The sequence below is a fragment of the Pongo pygmaeus genome, chromosome 7 (genome assembly GCF_028885625.2).
Source record: "Pongo pygmaeus isolate AG05252 chromosome 7, NHGRI_mPonPyg2-v2.0_pri, whole genome shotgun sequence".
NCBI classification, from domain to species: Eukaryota; Metazoa; Chordata; class Mammalia; order Primates; family Hominidae; genus Pongo; species Pongo pygmaeus.
This window is the reverse complement of record NC_072380.2, coordinates 119,270,167-119,287,475: the sequence shown is the minus strand read 5'-3', so window position 1 is coordinate 119,287,475 and position 17,309 is coordinate 119,270,167. Positions and strand designations below refer to the sequence as shown.

The window sequence follows — 17,309 nt, the reverse complement described above, 5'->3', positions numbered from 1 at the left end:
ACCCAGGCTGGAGTGCAGTGGTGCAATCTCGGCTCACTGCAAACTCCACCTCCCAGGTTCACGTCATTCTCCTGCCTCAGCCTCCTGACTAGCTGGGACTACAGGCGCCCATCACCATGCCCAGCTAATTTTTTGTATTTTTAGTAGAGACGGGGTTTCACCAGGTTAGCCAGGATGGTCTCAATCTCCTGACCTTGTGATCCACCTGCCTCGGCCTCCCAAAGTGCTGGGATTACAGGCATGAGCCACTGCACCCGGCCAACAATCCTAATGTTTTTAAGGAACCATATAAAAAAAAAAACAAAAAAAACACCAAAGAGCCAAAGCTATACTGAGAAAGAAAAAGAAAGTTGGAGGCATCACACTTCCTGAATAAAAATTATATCACAAAGCTATAGTAATCAAAACAGTATGGTATTGGCATAAAACGGAAACACAGACCAAAAAACCAGAATAGAGAGCTCAGAAATAAATATAAATATATACAGCCAACAAATTTTTGACAAGGGCATCAAGAAGACACAATGGGGAAAGGGTAGTCTCTTTAACAAATGGTGCTGGGAAAGTTGGATTTCCACATGCAAAAGAATAAAATCGGACCCTTATCTTATACCATACACAAAAACCAACTGAAACTGGATGAAAGACCTAAATGTAAGACCTAAAAACATAAAATTCCTAGAAGTGAACATAGGAATAAAGCACCTGGACATTGACTGGCCTTGGCAATGATTTTTTAAATATATTATACTAAAAGCTCAGGCTACAAAATCAAAAATAAATAAATGGAACTATATCAAACTAAAAAGCAGCACAGCAAAGGAAACAACAAAACAAAAGGGCAATCTATGGATTGGGAAAAATATCTGTAAAAAAATCTGTAAATTACATATCTGATAAAGAGTTAAGTATTTTAAAAGTATAAATAAAACATTATTTAATAGCAGAAAGACAAATAACTTCATTAAAAAATAGACGAAGGACCTAAAGAGACATTTATCCAAAGAAAATATAAAAATGGACAGTAGGTATATGAAAATGTGCTCAACATCAATAATCATCCAGGAAACGCAAACCAAAACCACTATGAGATATCACTTCATATCCATCAGGATGACTGTTATTGAAAAGTCAAGAGATAATAGATGTTGGCAATGATGTGGAGAAAAAAGTACATTGTTGGTGAAAATGTAGGGTGTTGCAGTCATTATGGAAAACAGTATGGAGGTTCCTAAAGAAATTAAAAATAGAACTATATATGATCCCACAATCCCTCTTTTGAGCATATACCCAAAGGGAATGAAATCACTACCTCATAAAGATATCTGCACTCCCATATTTATAGTGGTATTTTTCACAATACCCAAAATATGGATATAACCTACATGTCTGTTGGTGGACAAATGGATAAAGAAAATGTGGAATATGTATATATGTGTGTATGCGTATATATAACATATATAATATATATATTATGTAGATGTATGTGTGTATATATATGTGTGTGTATATGTATATGTGTGTGTCTATATATAAAGAAAGAATGGAATATTATTCAGCCCAAAAAAAGAATGGCATCCTGCTATTTGGCACAACATGGATGGACAAGAAGGACATTTTGTTAAGCATAATAAGCCAGACACAGAAAGAAAAATATTGCATGATTTTTTTAAAAAGGTCAAATATATAGAGTATAAAATAGTGGTTACAGGAGTTGGGTTGGGGGATGAAATGGGAAAACATAGGTCAATGGATACAACATAGCAGATACATAGGATTAACAAATCTAGAGATTTAATGTACAACAGAGCACTATAGTTAATAAAAGTGCATTAGAAATTTTAAAGTAGATTTTAGCTGCTCTTATCAAAAAAGCAACTATGTGAGATGATAAATATGTTACCTTGCTTTCTTATAGTAATCATTTTGCTATTTATTATACATGTATTCCATAAAATCATGTTGTAAACGTCAAATATACACAATAAAACAACTTAAAAAAGCAGCTATTCTGGCCTGGTGTGGTGGCTCACGCCTGTGATCCCAGCACTTTGGGAGGCCCAGGCAGCTGGATCACCTGAGATTAGGAGTTTGAGACCAGCCTGGCCAATATGGCGAAACCCCGTCACTACTAAAAATACAAAATTTGCCAGGTGTGGTGGAGCATGCCTGTGATTCCAGCTACTCAGGAGGCTGAGGCAGGAGAATCACTTGAACCCAGGGGGCGGAGGTTGCAGTGAGCCAAGATCATGCCACTTCACTCCAGCCTGGGCAAAAGAGTGAAACTCCATCTCAAAAAAAAAAAAAAAAAAAAAAAAAAAAAGCTATTGTTTCATATAGCTTTGAGCAAATGTAGGTTCCTAAAGTCTCTTTAATCAGATTATACAGCTGGCTATGAGGGTTGGCTCTACCTAACTTCTAAGTATATCATGCAGAAAAACATATAAATACCTCTCCTTTCTCTTTCTACTATTCATATGATCAAAAAATAACAAATACTATTTTCAAGATACTTTCTCACTTATGACAGACTTCTTAGGCGATAATGATTTCATTAATCAGGTCTGCATCTTCACAAACAGTTTCAAATCTCAAGGTTTCCTAGGAAACTCCCATTGTAAAACACTTAATTCATTTTATTTTTGTCTTTGAGGTTTTATTTTCATTTCTAACATAAATGAAACAGGAAAATCTAGAACTCCCAAGAATTTGAATTTCGATTGAGACAATGAACGTAACATTTCTATAGTAATCAAAGATGTATGGGAGGTAGCATACAGACCTTGCTTTAGGGAAGAAAGGCCCAAAGCACACGTGAGGAGGAAAACGATTTTACACTCTCTTCTGTAGAGTTATGAATGAAGGACTGCAGTTGCCATGGAGGCTAAATCTCAGAAGGAATGATTAGGTTCTTTTAGAAGCTGCTCCTGTTTTTCAGCCAAGACCATCAGCTGACATCCCCAAACCCCAGTAGCTGACTGCAATGCCAGTTAATATGTGAAAGACTGTTAACATTTGCTGTTTCCATTTCTTCTCCCTCTATCAGGACTGAATCTGGGGCAGGTGTGGACAGGCAAGCAGGAAAATCCCATTGAAAGCTATAAATTACCCTGATTCTGGGCTAAGCGTATGGGTGTCTTAGAGGAACTCTATTTTTTCCTAAGACCTTCCAAGTGGGATGAAGAGATTCTGATAAGAACCAAACAGGCTGCAGTGAATCTGCATTGTTGGGAGGAATGCCAGAAATTTCAGGCTCAGATTGAAATCTTTGTTTGTAATAGTTTTCTTTCCTTGTCATCCAATTTCCTCTTCATTCATCAAGAGGGATTTTTTTTTCTCCGCATTTCTGGCCCTCAGTTAATGTTATCAGGTGCTGTTGAACTCTGGAAACACCTCTGACAGATTTGTAGATCAAGTATTAAATCACTTCCCAATTTTTTTTATCCTAAGAGGTAAATAACCCACATGACGAAAAACTAACACCGGCCGGGCGTGGTGGCTCATGCCTGTAATCCCAGCACTTTGGGAGGCTGAGGCAGGAGGATCACGAGGCCAGGAGATCAAGATCATCCTGGCTAACACGGTGAAACTCTGTCTCTGCTAAAAATACAAAAAAATTAGCCGGGCGTGGTGGCAGGCTCCTGTACTCCCAGCTACTCCAGAGGCTGAGGCAGGAGAATGGTGTGAACCTGGGAGGCCGAGCTTGCAGTGAGCCGAGATTGCGCCACTGCACTCCAGCCTGGGTGACGGAGCAAGACTCTGTCTCAAAGAAAAAAACTAATACCAACTTTTTTCCAAAATAAATGTCTCACTCTCTGAAATAATTAACTTTTATACCTTTTTGTGCTCTTAAACAGCAGTTTTCAATCAGTATGGTTACTTGCATGCAAGACTGAAGGAAAGGATATAGTTTTAAAGCCAACAAACCTGTTGAATGAAAAAAAATTCTGTCTTACTTTAAGAAAGTATTCATTGCTGAGCCCTGGACATTTTTATCTGGTTTAATACGCTGCATAGATGTTTCTCTTTCTGTCCACATGCTTGTCTTTCCAGTCCTTTTAAAAAAATATTATATTTCAGTCTCTCTTGTGAGAGTTGAAAAACTGTCTTTGCCTACATGAACTTAAAGTCCTGCTAAGGAAGATTGTGTTACTAAAAACAAAGGGGGCCAGACGTGGGGGCTCACATCTGTCATCCCAGCATTTTGGGAGGCCAAGATTGCACAAGCTCAGGAGTTTGAGACCAGCCTGGGCAACATAGCCAGACCCCGTCTATATAAAACAAAAACAAAAACAATTAGCCAGGCATGGTGGCGCATGCCTGTATTCCCAGCTGCTTGGGAGACAGAGGCAGGAGGATTGATTGAGCACAGGAGGTCAAGGCTGCAGTGAGCCATCATCACACCACTGCACTCCAGCCTGGGGACACAGCAAGACCTTATCTCAAAAAACAAAACAAAACAACCATCACAAACCAAAGGGTAAGGGTAGGCGGGATGGGGATAAGAAGTGAGCTACCATAGCATTCATTTATTCTGTCCTTAGAATTCTGTCCTTAGATGATCTTTTCAAACAGAGTATTTCAAAATATATATTCCAATAATAATTTCTTTCTTTCTTTCTTTCTTTTTTTTTTTTTTGAGATGGAGTCTCGCTCGTCACCCAGGCTGGAGTGCAGTGGCATGATCTCCGCTCACTGCAAGCTCCGCCTCCCGGGTTCACAGGATTCTCCTGCCTCAGCCTCCCAAGTAGCTGGGACTACAGGTGCCCGCCACTACGCGCGGCTAATTTTTTGTATTTTCAGTAGAGATGGGGTTTCACCATGTTAGCCAGGATGGTCTCGATCTCCTGACCTCGTGATCCGCCCACCTCGGCCTCCCAAAGTGCTGGGATTACAGGCGTGAGCCACCTCACCCGGCCTCCAATAATAATTTCTAAAATCCAATGTGTATGCAGGTTTTAAAAACATTTTTTAATGATTGGACCAAAATTTTGACTCCCTTTTTGTATTTTAGTATGAGTTATCTATACAACAGTTCAAAGCTGGGACTAGAAAGTAATTAGTCTTTGACTATCTGGACTTTGGTCTTTCTCTTATCTGGGCTTCAATTTTCTCATCTGGAAAATGAAGGTTGGATGAGTTGATTTTCTAAGGTCTATTTCTAATAGAGTTGAATGAAAAAGAAAAAGGCAACTTAGGATCTTTGATAACTGGAATAAAAGGAGGCACAAGCTTTGAATTACACAGATATGGATTTGAATCTCAGATTTTATTAGCTGCAGGAAGTTAGATTTTATTTTACTTAGCTATAAAGTGGAACTAATTAGGAGCTGAACTGAGGGCTGCTGGGGTTTAAGTGGGAACAATCCTATAATATTCCCAGGATAATATGTATGCATATTGTATGCACCTATAAATGGTAGGACCATGTTAAGGTCAGACAAACGTAAGGCTGAGCACATGACTTGATCTAGTAATTTCCACTCTGGCACTTGGAGAAGAGAGTGAGCATATCACTGTCCCTTACCAGCAGAGATGTCCCTCTGCCGTGATGAAACTGGAGCTGTCATGATTTATAAAAAGAACACCATCAGGGCAAAGGCGTCACATCGTGGCAAGAAATGCTTCACATAGTTTCCATCGTCACTAAGCTCTCCTTCCCACCCCGCACCCTGCTTCTATTTAAATCCCAGGCACTCCACTGGACCACACTCATTTTAGCCAGTGCCCAGGCTATCAGCAGAGAAAAGACAGGTGGGCAGCATGGCTCCAGGCGAAAAGGAAAGTGGGGAGGGCCCAGCCAAGACCGCCCTCCGGAAGATACGCACAGCCACCCTGGTCATCAATTTGGCCCGAGGTTGGCAGCAGTGGGCGAATGAGAACAGCATCAGGCAGGCCCAGGAGCCTACAGGCTGGCTGCCGGGGGGGACCCAGGACTCACCTCAAGCTCCTAAACCAATCACACCCCCTACTTCACACCAGAAAGCTCAGAGTGCCTCAAAGTCGCCACCCTGCCTGCCAGAAGGACATGGAGATGGACAAAGCTCAGAGAAAGCCCCTGAGGTTTCTCACATCAAAAAGAAAGAGGTGTCCAAAACGGTGGTCAGCAAGGCTTATGAGAGAGGAGGGGACATGAGCCACCTCAGCCACAGGTACGAGAGGGATGCTAGCGTGCCTGAACCTGGGCAGGCAGAGAACGACATTGACAGAATCCTCCACAGCCACGGCTCCCCAACGCGGAGGAGAAAATGTGCCAACCTAGTGTCTGAGCTGACCAAAGGCTGGAGAGTGATGGAGCAGGAGGAGCCCACATGGAGGAGTGACAGCGTAGACACAGAGGACAGCGGCTATGGAGGAGAGGCCGACGAGAGGCCCAAGCAGGATGGAGTGCAGGTGGCTGTGGCCAGGATCAAACGCCCCTTGCCCTCCCAGTAAGTGAACGCATTCTCCCAGTCCTTGTGTCAGGATCACTACTGAGCCCCAGCCAACTCTGGGAATCCAGGCAGCAGATGAAGTCCTGCCAGGGTTAGAGTGAGAATCTCAAAGACTGGACAGGCAGTGAGTACTGTAGAGGAGGGATGTCCCTGGGCTGAAGGTCAGTGCCAACCTTAGACATGAACCTTTTGGTCAGGGCCTGCGCTATTTTGTTTCTCCTTTTTGTTTTGAACTCAACACCCAAGTCTTAGCCTCAACAAAGACGAAGCCATCAGAGAGGGAAGCCTGTTTTGCGTGAATTCTTTAAGTCAGTTCTATAATGAGTAACAAATTGGCTTACTTCTTTAGAGAGAAGAGTGGTTTCTGATAGACTCATTGGGGAAACTTTTACCTTGTCCCAAATGTTTATGCTATTATCAGGAGATACGTCTGCTTCAATAACACCCATGGAATACAAATCTCTGACTCTAAACAGGTGGAAGGCTGCTGTCTAATTTGAAAGCAGGCTCTGAATGAAGTCAGACAGACCCAAGTTCAAATCCTAGTTCTGCCCCTAACTAGTCATTTTTAAAGGTGATTTCATCAGCTGGGCGTAGTGGCTCAGCCTGTAAACTCAGCACTTTGGGAGGCTGAGGAGGGCGGATCACTTGAGGCCAGGAGTTTGAGACCAGCCTGACCAACATTGGTGAAACCCCATATCTATCAAAAAATACAAAAAAATACCTGGGCACAGTGTTGTGCACCTGTAATCCCAGCTACCCGGGAGGCTGAGGCATGAGAATGGCTTTAACCCAGGAGGCTGATGTTGGAGTGAGCCAAGATCATGCCACTGTACTCCAGCCTGGGCAACAGAGCAAGACTCTGTTTCACATAAAAAATTAAAAAAGCAGATTTCCTCATTTGTAAAATGATAGCAACAGTAATCTTTTGGGAGAAGTTCTATTGTATTGGGAAACGTAAATGAGATTAGGGCTACAAAACACAGAGCTTGTCACATATGCTCAATACATGAAAACTATTATTATTCACATGGATTTGGTTACTTTGCAACTTTTCAAATTTTCAAAAACAGTTTGTCCTATTTGTAAACAAAGACAGCAATAATTAAAATATCTAGATGGTAAATACACATACATACACTCACATACACACTTACTCAAACTGGAACATTTATATAGACAAGAAACACGTGCTTTATTTCAAGATAGTAACTCCACATGGTAGAAAGTCAGGATTTCTTATTCCACAATGCCAGGGTATCAAAATATAAGAAAAATGTCTGATGTCATTAAATTTATAGACTGACTCCCATTGAGGACAGTTTAATGTGCAAGTGTGTTTTTCAAGTCTTATGAAACAATAAGAAAATAAAGAAAAAAATTGTTACCTAATTTGACAAAAAGCTGTTCCTTTTTTTTAATGAGATGAAGTCTCACTCTGTTGCCCATGCTGGGGTACAGTGGCACGATCTCGGCTCACTGCAACCTCCGTCTCCTGAGTTCAAGTGATGCTCCTGCCTCAGCCTTCTGAGTAGCTGGGATTACAGGTGCACACCACCATGCCAAGCTAATTTTTGTATTTTTAGTAGAGATGGGGTTTCACCATGTTGGCCAGGCTGGTCTTGAACTCCTGACCTCAGGTGATCCACCCACCTTGGCCTCCCAAAGTCCTGGGATGCATGAGCCACCGCGCCCGGCCTAAAGAGCTGTCTTATAGTTTGAGACTGTAAAGGTGTTTTGAAAGAATTAGAACTACTACACTGCCAGCTTTCAAGAAAAATAAAATGGCAACTGGGTAATTACAATAATCTGTCACATGTTTAGTGTGTGCTGTAGGTGTTTAAATGCTTTGTCGCTTCACTTCTCATAATCCTCTGAGGTAGCTATTCACTCATTCCAGGCATAAGAACACCAAAGCTCAGAGGGGAAGTTTGCCCAGCAAGTTAGTGACAAAGCTAAGACCTGCCCTACTCCAAATGCAATGTTTTAAAACCAGACATGGTTCCAACCTTCATGCAGTGTCTTCAGGATGCATTCAGAGGTCTGGATTTGTGCTTAATGTAGGAGTTCATGATCAGAAGTAACTATGCTATCCGAACATGAGGAACCATATTCCAAATTCTGGCCTTTTGGATCTTGGGACATGTGTGCTAGAAATGGAATAATGGGGTCCAAAAGAATAAAGACTGAGGGGGCACAATGACAAGATATTTCTCTCAGCACATTTTAAATTAACTAGAAGTAGGGAGGTGACAGCTGGGACCGATCCTGAATGCATAGTAGAGCTAGACATTCTTTGGCACTTGTTTAAGCACTTTTCATATATTTATTTATTTAATCCCACAATATCCTCATATGATAGGTTATAATTATCATCCCTCTTTGATAGATGGAGACAGGAGATGAAGAAATATTAGGGAATTTGTATGAGATTTTATAGCCCATGAGATTTGAACTCAGTCATTGTGGCTCTGAGTAAACTGTCTCACCTAAAAGTGGGGAGTGGGATACAGGACCCATCTTGGGGTTCCCCAAATCAGGCTGGTATATGGGCACCTTCTTAATGTGTTGAAATGCCTACGCTTGGAATAAGAGACAACTAGATTTGAATCATGGTTACTTTTGTAACCCTGAGTCTCTCAGTCCTCATCTAAAAAATAGATGTGATAACTCATATCTCATGGGGTTATTTTTATATTAGCTATGTAAAGTGATAGACTCAAGGGAGCTCATTAGTAAATTGTACTCATTATAATACAGGAAGCCAGGCTTGGGATCCCAGCCCTTCAAGATGCTAGGAGCTTGGCTCTGCAGGTTCAGAGTAGTAGTGGTGGTTAAATCTCTTCTTTCCTTTTTTGGTTCCTTTCCCTCAGTCTTAGAGTACATAGGGTACCAGAATGTTATATGCAGCAACAGCAGCTCTTAATTCCAGTGGTAATCCTAGCTGTGCTCAGGAAACTTCAGCAGAAGCCTCATGGGAATTTTTGCCCAATGATATTCTCAAATATTGCTTGAGAAATGAAAGCAGCATTACCAAGCCAATTTGGAAAGCCTTTTTGTCCACTTATTTTTAATTATAGGCACCCTTCTCTCCCTGTATCTGCCAATAAGGAGACAATTATGTATCATAGATGTTTAGGTGGAAAGAAAGTTTCTTGGTGGTTAAGATGTTCCATGGATAATAGAAACAGATCAACTGTGAAAAAAGTAGATAAATTCTTTACCAACAGTGGTTCTTCTGACTGGAGTTTTACTATGAAAATGGTTTATATTTTGTCTTACTTTAAAAATATTCAGTCTTTTGATCATGTGTGACTTGTTCAATCCAGTTCCTTTAGACAAAAGAAATTAGATCTCTCTCCCATAAAGGTGCAAGATTAAAGTACCAATCACTTATCCATCCTGTCCTCCATGTTTAATTCAGTGAAAATAATAGCAGTTGAGCAGGAGGCTGCCATTTTGTAAATAGGGAAACTGACACACAGAGACATTAAGAAACATATAATCCAAGTCACAGAACGAGGAAGGGATGAAGTTGGGAAGGCTGATGCCAGCACTTGTGTTCTTAACCACTATGCTAGACTGTCCCTCTCAGTAGAGAACAGACTCAAGGAACAAAATGGAGATCAAAATGTGGGCTTAATTAGTGAAATCCTAATGACTCCCAAAGTTCAGGGTTTTGGTGCAACTGTATTGAAGGACCTCACAAGAAACAAAGGCAAAATTATGCTGTCCTTCTGCCTATGCCCAATTCTAGGGCCGCGAACCCTTTCCATAGACTCTGAAGACAGTTCAATCTGCAAGGAGAATCACAGGCCTGGCTCTCAAACGAAGCTGAAAATGACAGACAGCAAAACTGCTGAGCAGAAATGTCCATATTGCCTTTTGAATGCTGTCACTCTGCTTCTGATAAATGTGCCCCTCTTGATGTCACGCTCTCAGTAATCAAATGGGCTAAACTGTCTGTAGGGAAGGACAAGCAAACCAATGCAGCATTTCTCCTAGAAGTTGGAAAGGGTAGCAGAGATTCTTTGCTTTACTGACAGAGAAGGGTGCCTGCATGAGGAGGAGAAATACTCCCTCTACAGGAAGATCTATGGAGTTGGCAGTGAGAGCCCATTTTCACTTTCTCCATACAGATCAGAGACAGAAGAGAAAATCATGCCTTTAGGCGTCCCACGCATTTTGAAGCTGGTGATTCAGGTGCAGGGCAACCACCAGGAAATGTTTTCAGTGCCAGTGTTTTCAGTGTAGCTGGGACTACAGGCACGTGCAACCAGGCCTGGCTAATTTATATTTTTGATTGACTATAAGAAAGTTTGTTTACTAATAATGAAGAAACTGAGAAGATGGGTCTGGATTTAGGATTGCTGTTGTAAAATACGGGTGAAATGTTAGCCTTTAAATATTGCTTTGCTTTCTTTCAATTTATGCTAGGTTATCTTTCTAAAGTTCAATCTAAAGTATCATTCACATTTTTCCCTGAAATTTTTAAAAACAGTATAATCTGGTATCGATTCTTATATTTATAGTACTTATGACCAAAAAAATTTCAGTGTATAAGACTTTCTAGCCCTGACTTAAACCAAATACACTGACCTTTTAAAAACCGGAGATATAAAAACAATACAGAATGTTTATAAAATAGAGAAAATTAGATGCTCATTAGGATGAATTTCCTTCTTTTTTTCCTAGCCCTATTTTCCAATTTTTCCTTATGGGACCAACTTTCTTTGGTGTTCTTCCCTCCAATTAGAGGGCATTACAATTTGACAATATAACAAATAGACATTAATATTTAAATGGTGCTTCTTTTAGAAGCTCTTTATAGTTTTTTTTTTGTTTGTTTGTTTGTTTGTTTTTAATAGAGTCTCTGTCACCCAGCCTGGAGTGCAGTGTAGTTGCACCATCTCAGCTCACTGCAACCTCTGCCTAACAGGTTCAAGAGATTCTCCTGCCTCAGCCTCCTGAGTAGCTGGGACCATAGGCATGCACCACTACGCCAGCTAATTTTGTATTTTTAGTAGAGATGGGGTTTCACTATGATAGCCAGGCTGATCTCGAACGCCTGGCCTCAAGTGATCTGCCCACTTCACCCTCCCTAAGTGCTGGGATTACAGGTGTGAGCCACTGTGCCTGGCCTAGAAGCTCTTCACAGATTTATTGGCACACACCAATCCCAGTTGTTATCCCAAATGACACTAAGTTTCAACATTTAGGGAAACTAAGTTCCTAATTAAAAATTAGAAGAAAAAAAGGCTACATCAAAGAATCAGAGACCCATATAACGTACAGTTTAAACAAATTACCTCTGGATGCAAATTTGAGTATTTACCTATTTTTTGCTTTCTTTGTTACAAAATCAGCATAATACCAACATAAAAGAGAATTTTGAAAAGTGAAAAGAACCAACTGTTATCTGGATACCGACATTATTATTTTCAATTGTGCAAATGTTATTAAATTCTTCAGCCTAGTGCTTATACATTTTACAGAGTTGTGATTGTACCATAAACTCAAATTTATATTACTCTATTTTCATTATAAAATATCCAATAAGTATCTTAAAAAGTGCCTGGCACACAGTAAGTATCATAAATAAATACTTCAAAGCATGGGAGGGATGTAAAAGTGCTCAAAAACTGTTTAAAGGCAGGATGCATTAGGATTTATACAATAGGGCAGAACTACAGTTGGTGCTCAGGAGACAAAGTATGAGTTAATAAATCACACTATTCACTTTCATTTGAGATACTTCAAGCCTCTTCTCTGGCAGGACACCTCAACTGTTAAGTCTGGCATGAAATTTATGCTCGCCAAGATGGCCTTGGGCTTGATATTGAAGAATATGCCTTTGATCAACATGGTGATCAGTCATCAATTAGCATGGCTCACAAGGGACAAGGTATTTGCTCTCTTTTGATAATGAGATTGAGCAGCCCACACTGAGGGCAGCTGAACAGGAAAAGTCGATGGAGAGGCAGGGGATCAACTGACAAGGAGGGCTGAGGGAAATCCATTACACTTCAGCCTGGTGAGCTCCTAGCACTTTTTCATACATATATTTTATAAAGTTTTAATAATTGTGTGTATGGTTTTTGTGTGCTTTCTTTTACTAATTAATTTTGTCATACACTTTTATCCATGTGTATAAAGGACAGTAGTGTTATATGTAGGAGTATTTCCAATTCCAATTCTATTGTGCTATGAAACGATGTAGCAAGCATAGAACTTTGGGAAACACCAAGCATAAGAATTGATGAAAGTTCGCCATCTAGTGGATGTCATTTCTTTTTTGAAAACAATGTTAATGTAAGTATGTATTCCTCCCGGTCCACATGTGTTTGGTTCCAGCCTTTGGGTAACCAGATTTCAGGAAGTGAGTTTGGACGGTGAGGGATACCCAAATCTGATTGGTTCCTGGGTTTTGAATAGTAAATTGTGAGAGCTGGGATAGCTCAGGCATGTCGTTCACACAAGTACTTTCAGCACCACTTGAACATCTCCAATCCCAATGCTTCCAGGCAGGAGGCCACTTGTTACTGGGGAGAAAAAGGGAGGGTGGGACGCTTGTGACGGTTAGGAGTACAACTCTCTTTTAGATAGTTCAAGAGTTCGTATTTTAACTGTTAAGTTAGAGACCTAGGGAAAGAGTCTAGGCAATTGGAGACAGAGAAATGGCAGGGACATCTTTTTGAGTTCTGGGATACATGCGCAGGATAGGATGTGCAAGTTTGTTACACAGAAAAATGTGTGCCATGGTGGCTTGCTGCACCTATCAACCTGTCACCTAGGTATTAAGCCCCACATGCATTAGCTATTTATCCTGATGCTCTCCCTCCCCCTGACCCCCAACAGGCCTCGGTGTGTGTTGTTCCCCTCCTTGAGTCCATGTGTTCTCATTGATCAGCTCCCACTTACAGGTGAGAACATGTGGTGTTTGGTTTTCTGTTCCTGTGTTAGTTTGCTGCCCCATCCTAATATTAGGCTGGCATCCTCATGATACCACTAGTCTACACTTTCCAGAGTTGGTTTTTTAATAGAAAATGCATTCTGAATTCCAAAGATACACACATTTAAAACGCAACTTATTCCTTTATTAGACACTGTATGGGCCTGCTGAGTGGCATCACTACATAGTAGAAAGAGCATTGACCTTGGTCTAAGGCAGTCTTGCGTTTGAATCCTGCAACATCACCTATTTAGGGCAGTAATTCAGTTATAGACAGGCTCTGGAGCCAGCTAAACTTTGGTTCAAAGTCTAGTTCTACCACTTAACAGTTTTGTGACTTTAAGAAGTTACTTCATCTCTCTGGCCTCAGTTTCCTCATTTGTGAAGCAGGAATAGTAGTACCTATCTCAGGAAATGGTTGTGGGGAATATTAATAAAGCATTTAGAAGAATGCCAGTACATAGTGTTCAGTAAATGTTACTATTGCTAGCTAGTGTTTTCTATCTGACAACTTAATATTTCGAAGTTTGTGGCATTGATACTAGTCTATATATGCTCTCACTGAAAAATCCACATATGAAAATCTATATATGATTAAATATTAAACTGCATGTGTAGTGGTAGAGTCCTTACCTTTGGGAAATAATTGGTTTCAGAGGTCCTCTAAGAACTAGATTCCTGAAAACACCTACATGATTTCAGTTCTAAAATGTTACTAATACTCAACTTAAAGATATACATATTTGCATTAACTTTGTGTGGGGAAGCTTTTTCTTAAAATAGATTTTAATATCATTATAATGCTTAAAATAGTTATTCATAGAGAAAACAATCTAGAAGGATATGCACCAAACTAAGAACAATGGTGGGACTATGTATGATTTTTCTTCTTTCATTTCTAATTTTTTATATTGTGTTTATTTTTGTAGTGAAAAAATTATACTTACATTAAAGATGCATATGTGTGGGAAGTACAAACGGAAAACAACACTTGGTGTTAACATATCTGAATCTTGATTGTTCACCCTCCCTCTACTTTAGGGTAAACAGATTTACAGAGAAACTCAACTGCAAAGCCCAACAGAAATATAGTCCAGTGGGCAACTTGAAAGGGAGATGGCAGCAGTGGGCTGATGAACACATACAATCCCAGAAGCTCAATCCTTTCAGTGAAGAGTTTGATTACGAGCTGGCCATGTCCACCCGCCTACACAAAGGAGATGAGGGCTATGGCCACCCCAAAGAAGGAACCAAAACTGCTGAAAGGGCCAAGCGTGCTGAGGAGCACATCTACAGGGAAATTATGGACATGTGCTTCATTATCCGCACAATGGCTCACCACAGACGAGATGGCAAGATCCAGGTTACTTTTGGAGATCTCTTTGACAGATATGTTCGTATTTCAGATAAAGTAGTGGGCATTCTCATGCGTGCCAGGAAACATGGACTGGTAGACTTTGAAGGAGAGATGCTATGGCAAGGCCGAGATGACCATGTTGTGATTACGCTACTCAAGTGAACCTTCAAAAACAAAAGCCAAATTTGGCCCACTATTGTCTTCATGCTAAATGCTCATGTAGTAAAATGAAAATGCAAACTCTCTGTAATAAATTAGTAAATATTAAACAATTTTTACATAAACGACTTTCTGGCATTCTATCTAGAATGAGGAATTTTGGATATTTTAAGAAGGCACAAAGCATTTCAGAAAGCACATAGAATGTTAATGTATAATAATAGTATTAATAGTTGAAATTCCACAAGGTGTTTTTGTTTTTGTTTTGAGACAGGTTCTCTTTGTCACCAAAGTTGGTCTTTTAACTCCTGGCCTCAAGTGATCCTCTCACCTCAGCCTCCCAAGTAGCTGGGATTATAGGCATGAGCAACAGCACCCAGCCACTTGTATATTTTAGGCAAAATATTTAGCTATTCATTGTAGAAATTACTATAGATTTTTAATTAAACATTACATCTAAGAAGAATGCTGACTTGAGATAAATATCAGCAGAACATATAATAATGTGTCTTTATTTGGAAAAAAGAAAATACCATTAAGTGTGGTAAAACTAAACTTAAAATTTTTTCAGAAGCTTGACTTTGTATTATTGTTTATACCATAGCATCACTTACAAAACAAGCACATATATAACAAGTTGTCAAGATGTTGCTGAAATTGTTGAAGTTCCTCTGTGGGCTTGGATTCTAACAGGTTTCCAGTAAGAGTTCACCTTCCTCTTGTTTGATTTGAGTAAATCACATAAAAACGGACACTTCCTGTCTTAGCACCAACAAAGGAAGGCACACCCTCACTAAAAGTAGAGCAGAGGTGAGAGATTCAGATTTACTTGCCTTTGTAGACTTCTTGGAGAAGTTTATTGTTTCATTACATGTCAGCATATGAGTCAAGCTGCTTGCATTAACATCACTGCAATGATATGTATTTCTCTAACAATGGAGAAATACAGAAAATCTATGAAGTGGAATGTTCAGTATTAGAAGAATCTCATAGAATCACTGGTGAATTAAAAACAGATTTGAGACAGTTTAGTTTTCCTCATACTGTAACAAAGAAAACTTTATGAAATGTTTAAAAGTCATAAAACTGCAATATTAGTTCTGCCAAAGTAAAAAATATACAATTATGATGGCAAGGAGAACATCATTGGACATTAATGTGCCTACGTGATCTTAAAAACAAATGGAATGGAATGTGAGATTGCAATTCTTACTGGATTCAATGAAATTACTAAAATGCATTGATAGTATAGCACTCTGGTGTTAAATGTAAAAATTAATATCTAAATATGATACCTCAAAATAATAGGTATTAGACTGCTATAAGAATTATATTTGTTTTCATGTATGAGTCTCTTTCAAACTGAAGGTTCTGATAACTTCTTTAAAAAAGTATGTGTATTTTGTTTCCATACCATATTTATAAAGCTATAAATTAATGACCAATATTTCTAAGTAGGATTTCGTAAGATGCACACTTCTATTACAAGTGAAACCTATGCCAAATGTTAAAGACAAATAGCACAAGAATAAAAGATGTTTTCTTGTATTTTGTTCTTGTTTTTTATAGGTTATATTTATATATATATATATATTTATAGGTTATATTCCACATACACTTTCTTCTGTTTGAAATACAATAAAATTATAGTGTGCAACTTAGGTTACTTACAGTATCAGTAGAATATGTGTTAACAGATGAAGGTTTCAAGAGTCTCCTCATATTCAATTCTGAATAATAATAATTTATGCAGGCACTGACATAGATTATTCAAAGTTCAATTTGTTTGAGGGTAAGGATGGAGTAAAAGGCCTCTTCTCAGACAGCTTCTAAGACATTGACACTCTTCTGAATAAGGCCTGGCTGTAAAGTCAGAAAGCTACTTTCCTTAGATAAAAACACCTACTGTGTGATAGGCACATCTTCACAAGCACCTTGTGAGATAGATATCATCGTTAAGAAGTGTCTTGTGATACTAGCTTGTGGTTTGTAGACTTTTTTCTTTATTGTGTATTATTCTTCTGATAAATAGTTTATTTATTTTTAAAGCCATTTGTCATCTTAATGTTTCCTGAATTGGGATCCAAAAATATCTCCTCAACCAAAATATTATTATCCTAAAAACTCCATGATAGGAATATCCACAGTTGGAAAAACTTAGGATATTTTGACAAAAAATTAAAACAAAAAATACAAGAACTCAGATGGCAAACGAGGTAATGAAAGTCCTCGTATTTTTATGGTTACCAAATAATATATGAAATCATGTATTTTATCACTGATAATTCTAAATTCCCAATAACAGGCAATATACAACTAATTTCCCAATCTTCAGGATTTTCCTTTTCCAAACTTTCAATCAGATGTTTGGAGGGTTTCTATGCTGTACTTTATTACTCCTTCTATC

At 39.2% G+C, this 17,309-nt stretch overlaps 1 protein-coding gene across 1 annotated transcript in view; it reads left to right on the top strand.

Annotated features, from left to right (window-relative positions):
* Positions 1-15,018, top strand: part of ABRA (actin binding Rho activating protein) — a 48,163-nt gene extending 33,145 nt beyond the window's left edge. Inside the window, exons 3-4 of the mRNA XM_054497503.2 lie at positions 5,694-6,431; positions 14,428-15,018. Coding sequence (XP_054353478.1) covers positions 5,764-6,431; positions 14,428-14,905 — 1,146 coding nt within the window. The 5' untranslated portion in view covers positions 5,694-5,763 and the 3' untranslated portion in view covers positions 14,906-15,018. The remainder of the gene's footprint in view (positions 1-5,693; positions 6,432-14,427) is intronic.
* The last annotated feature ends 2,291 nt before the right edge of the window (positions 15,019-17,309 follow it).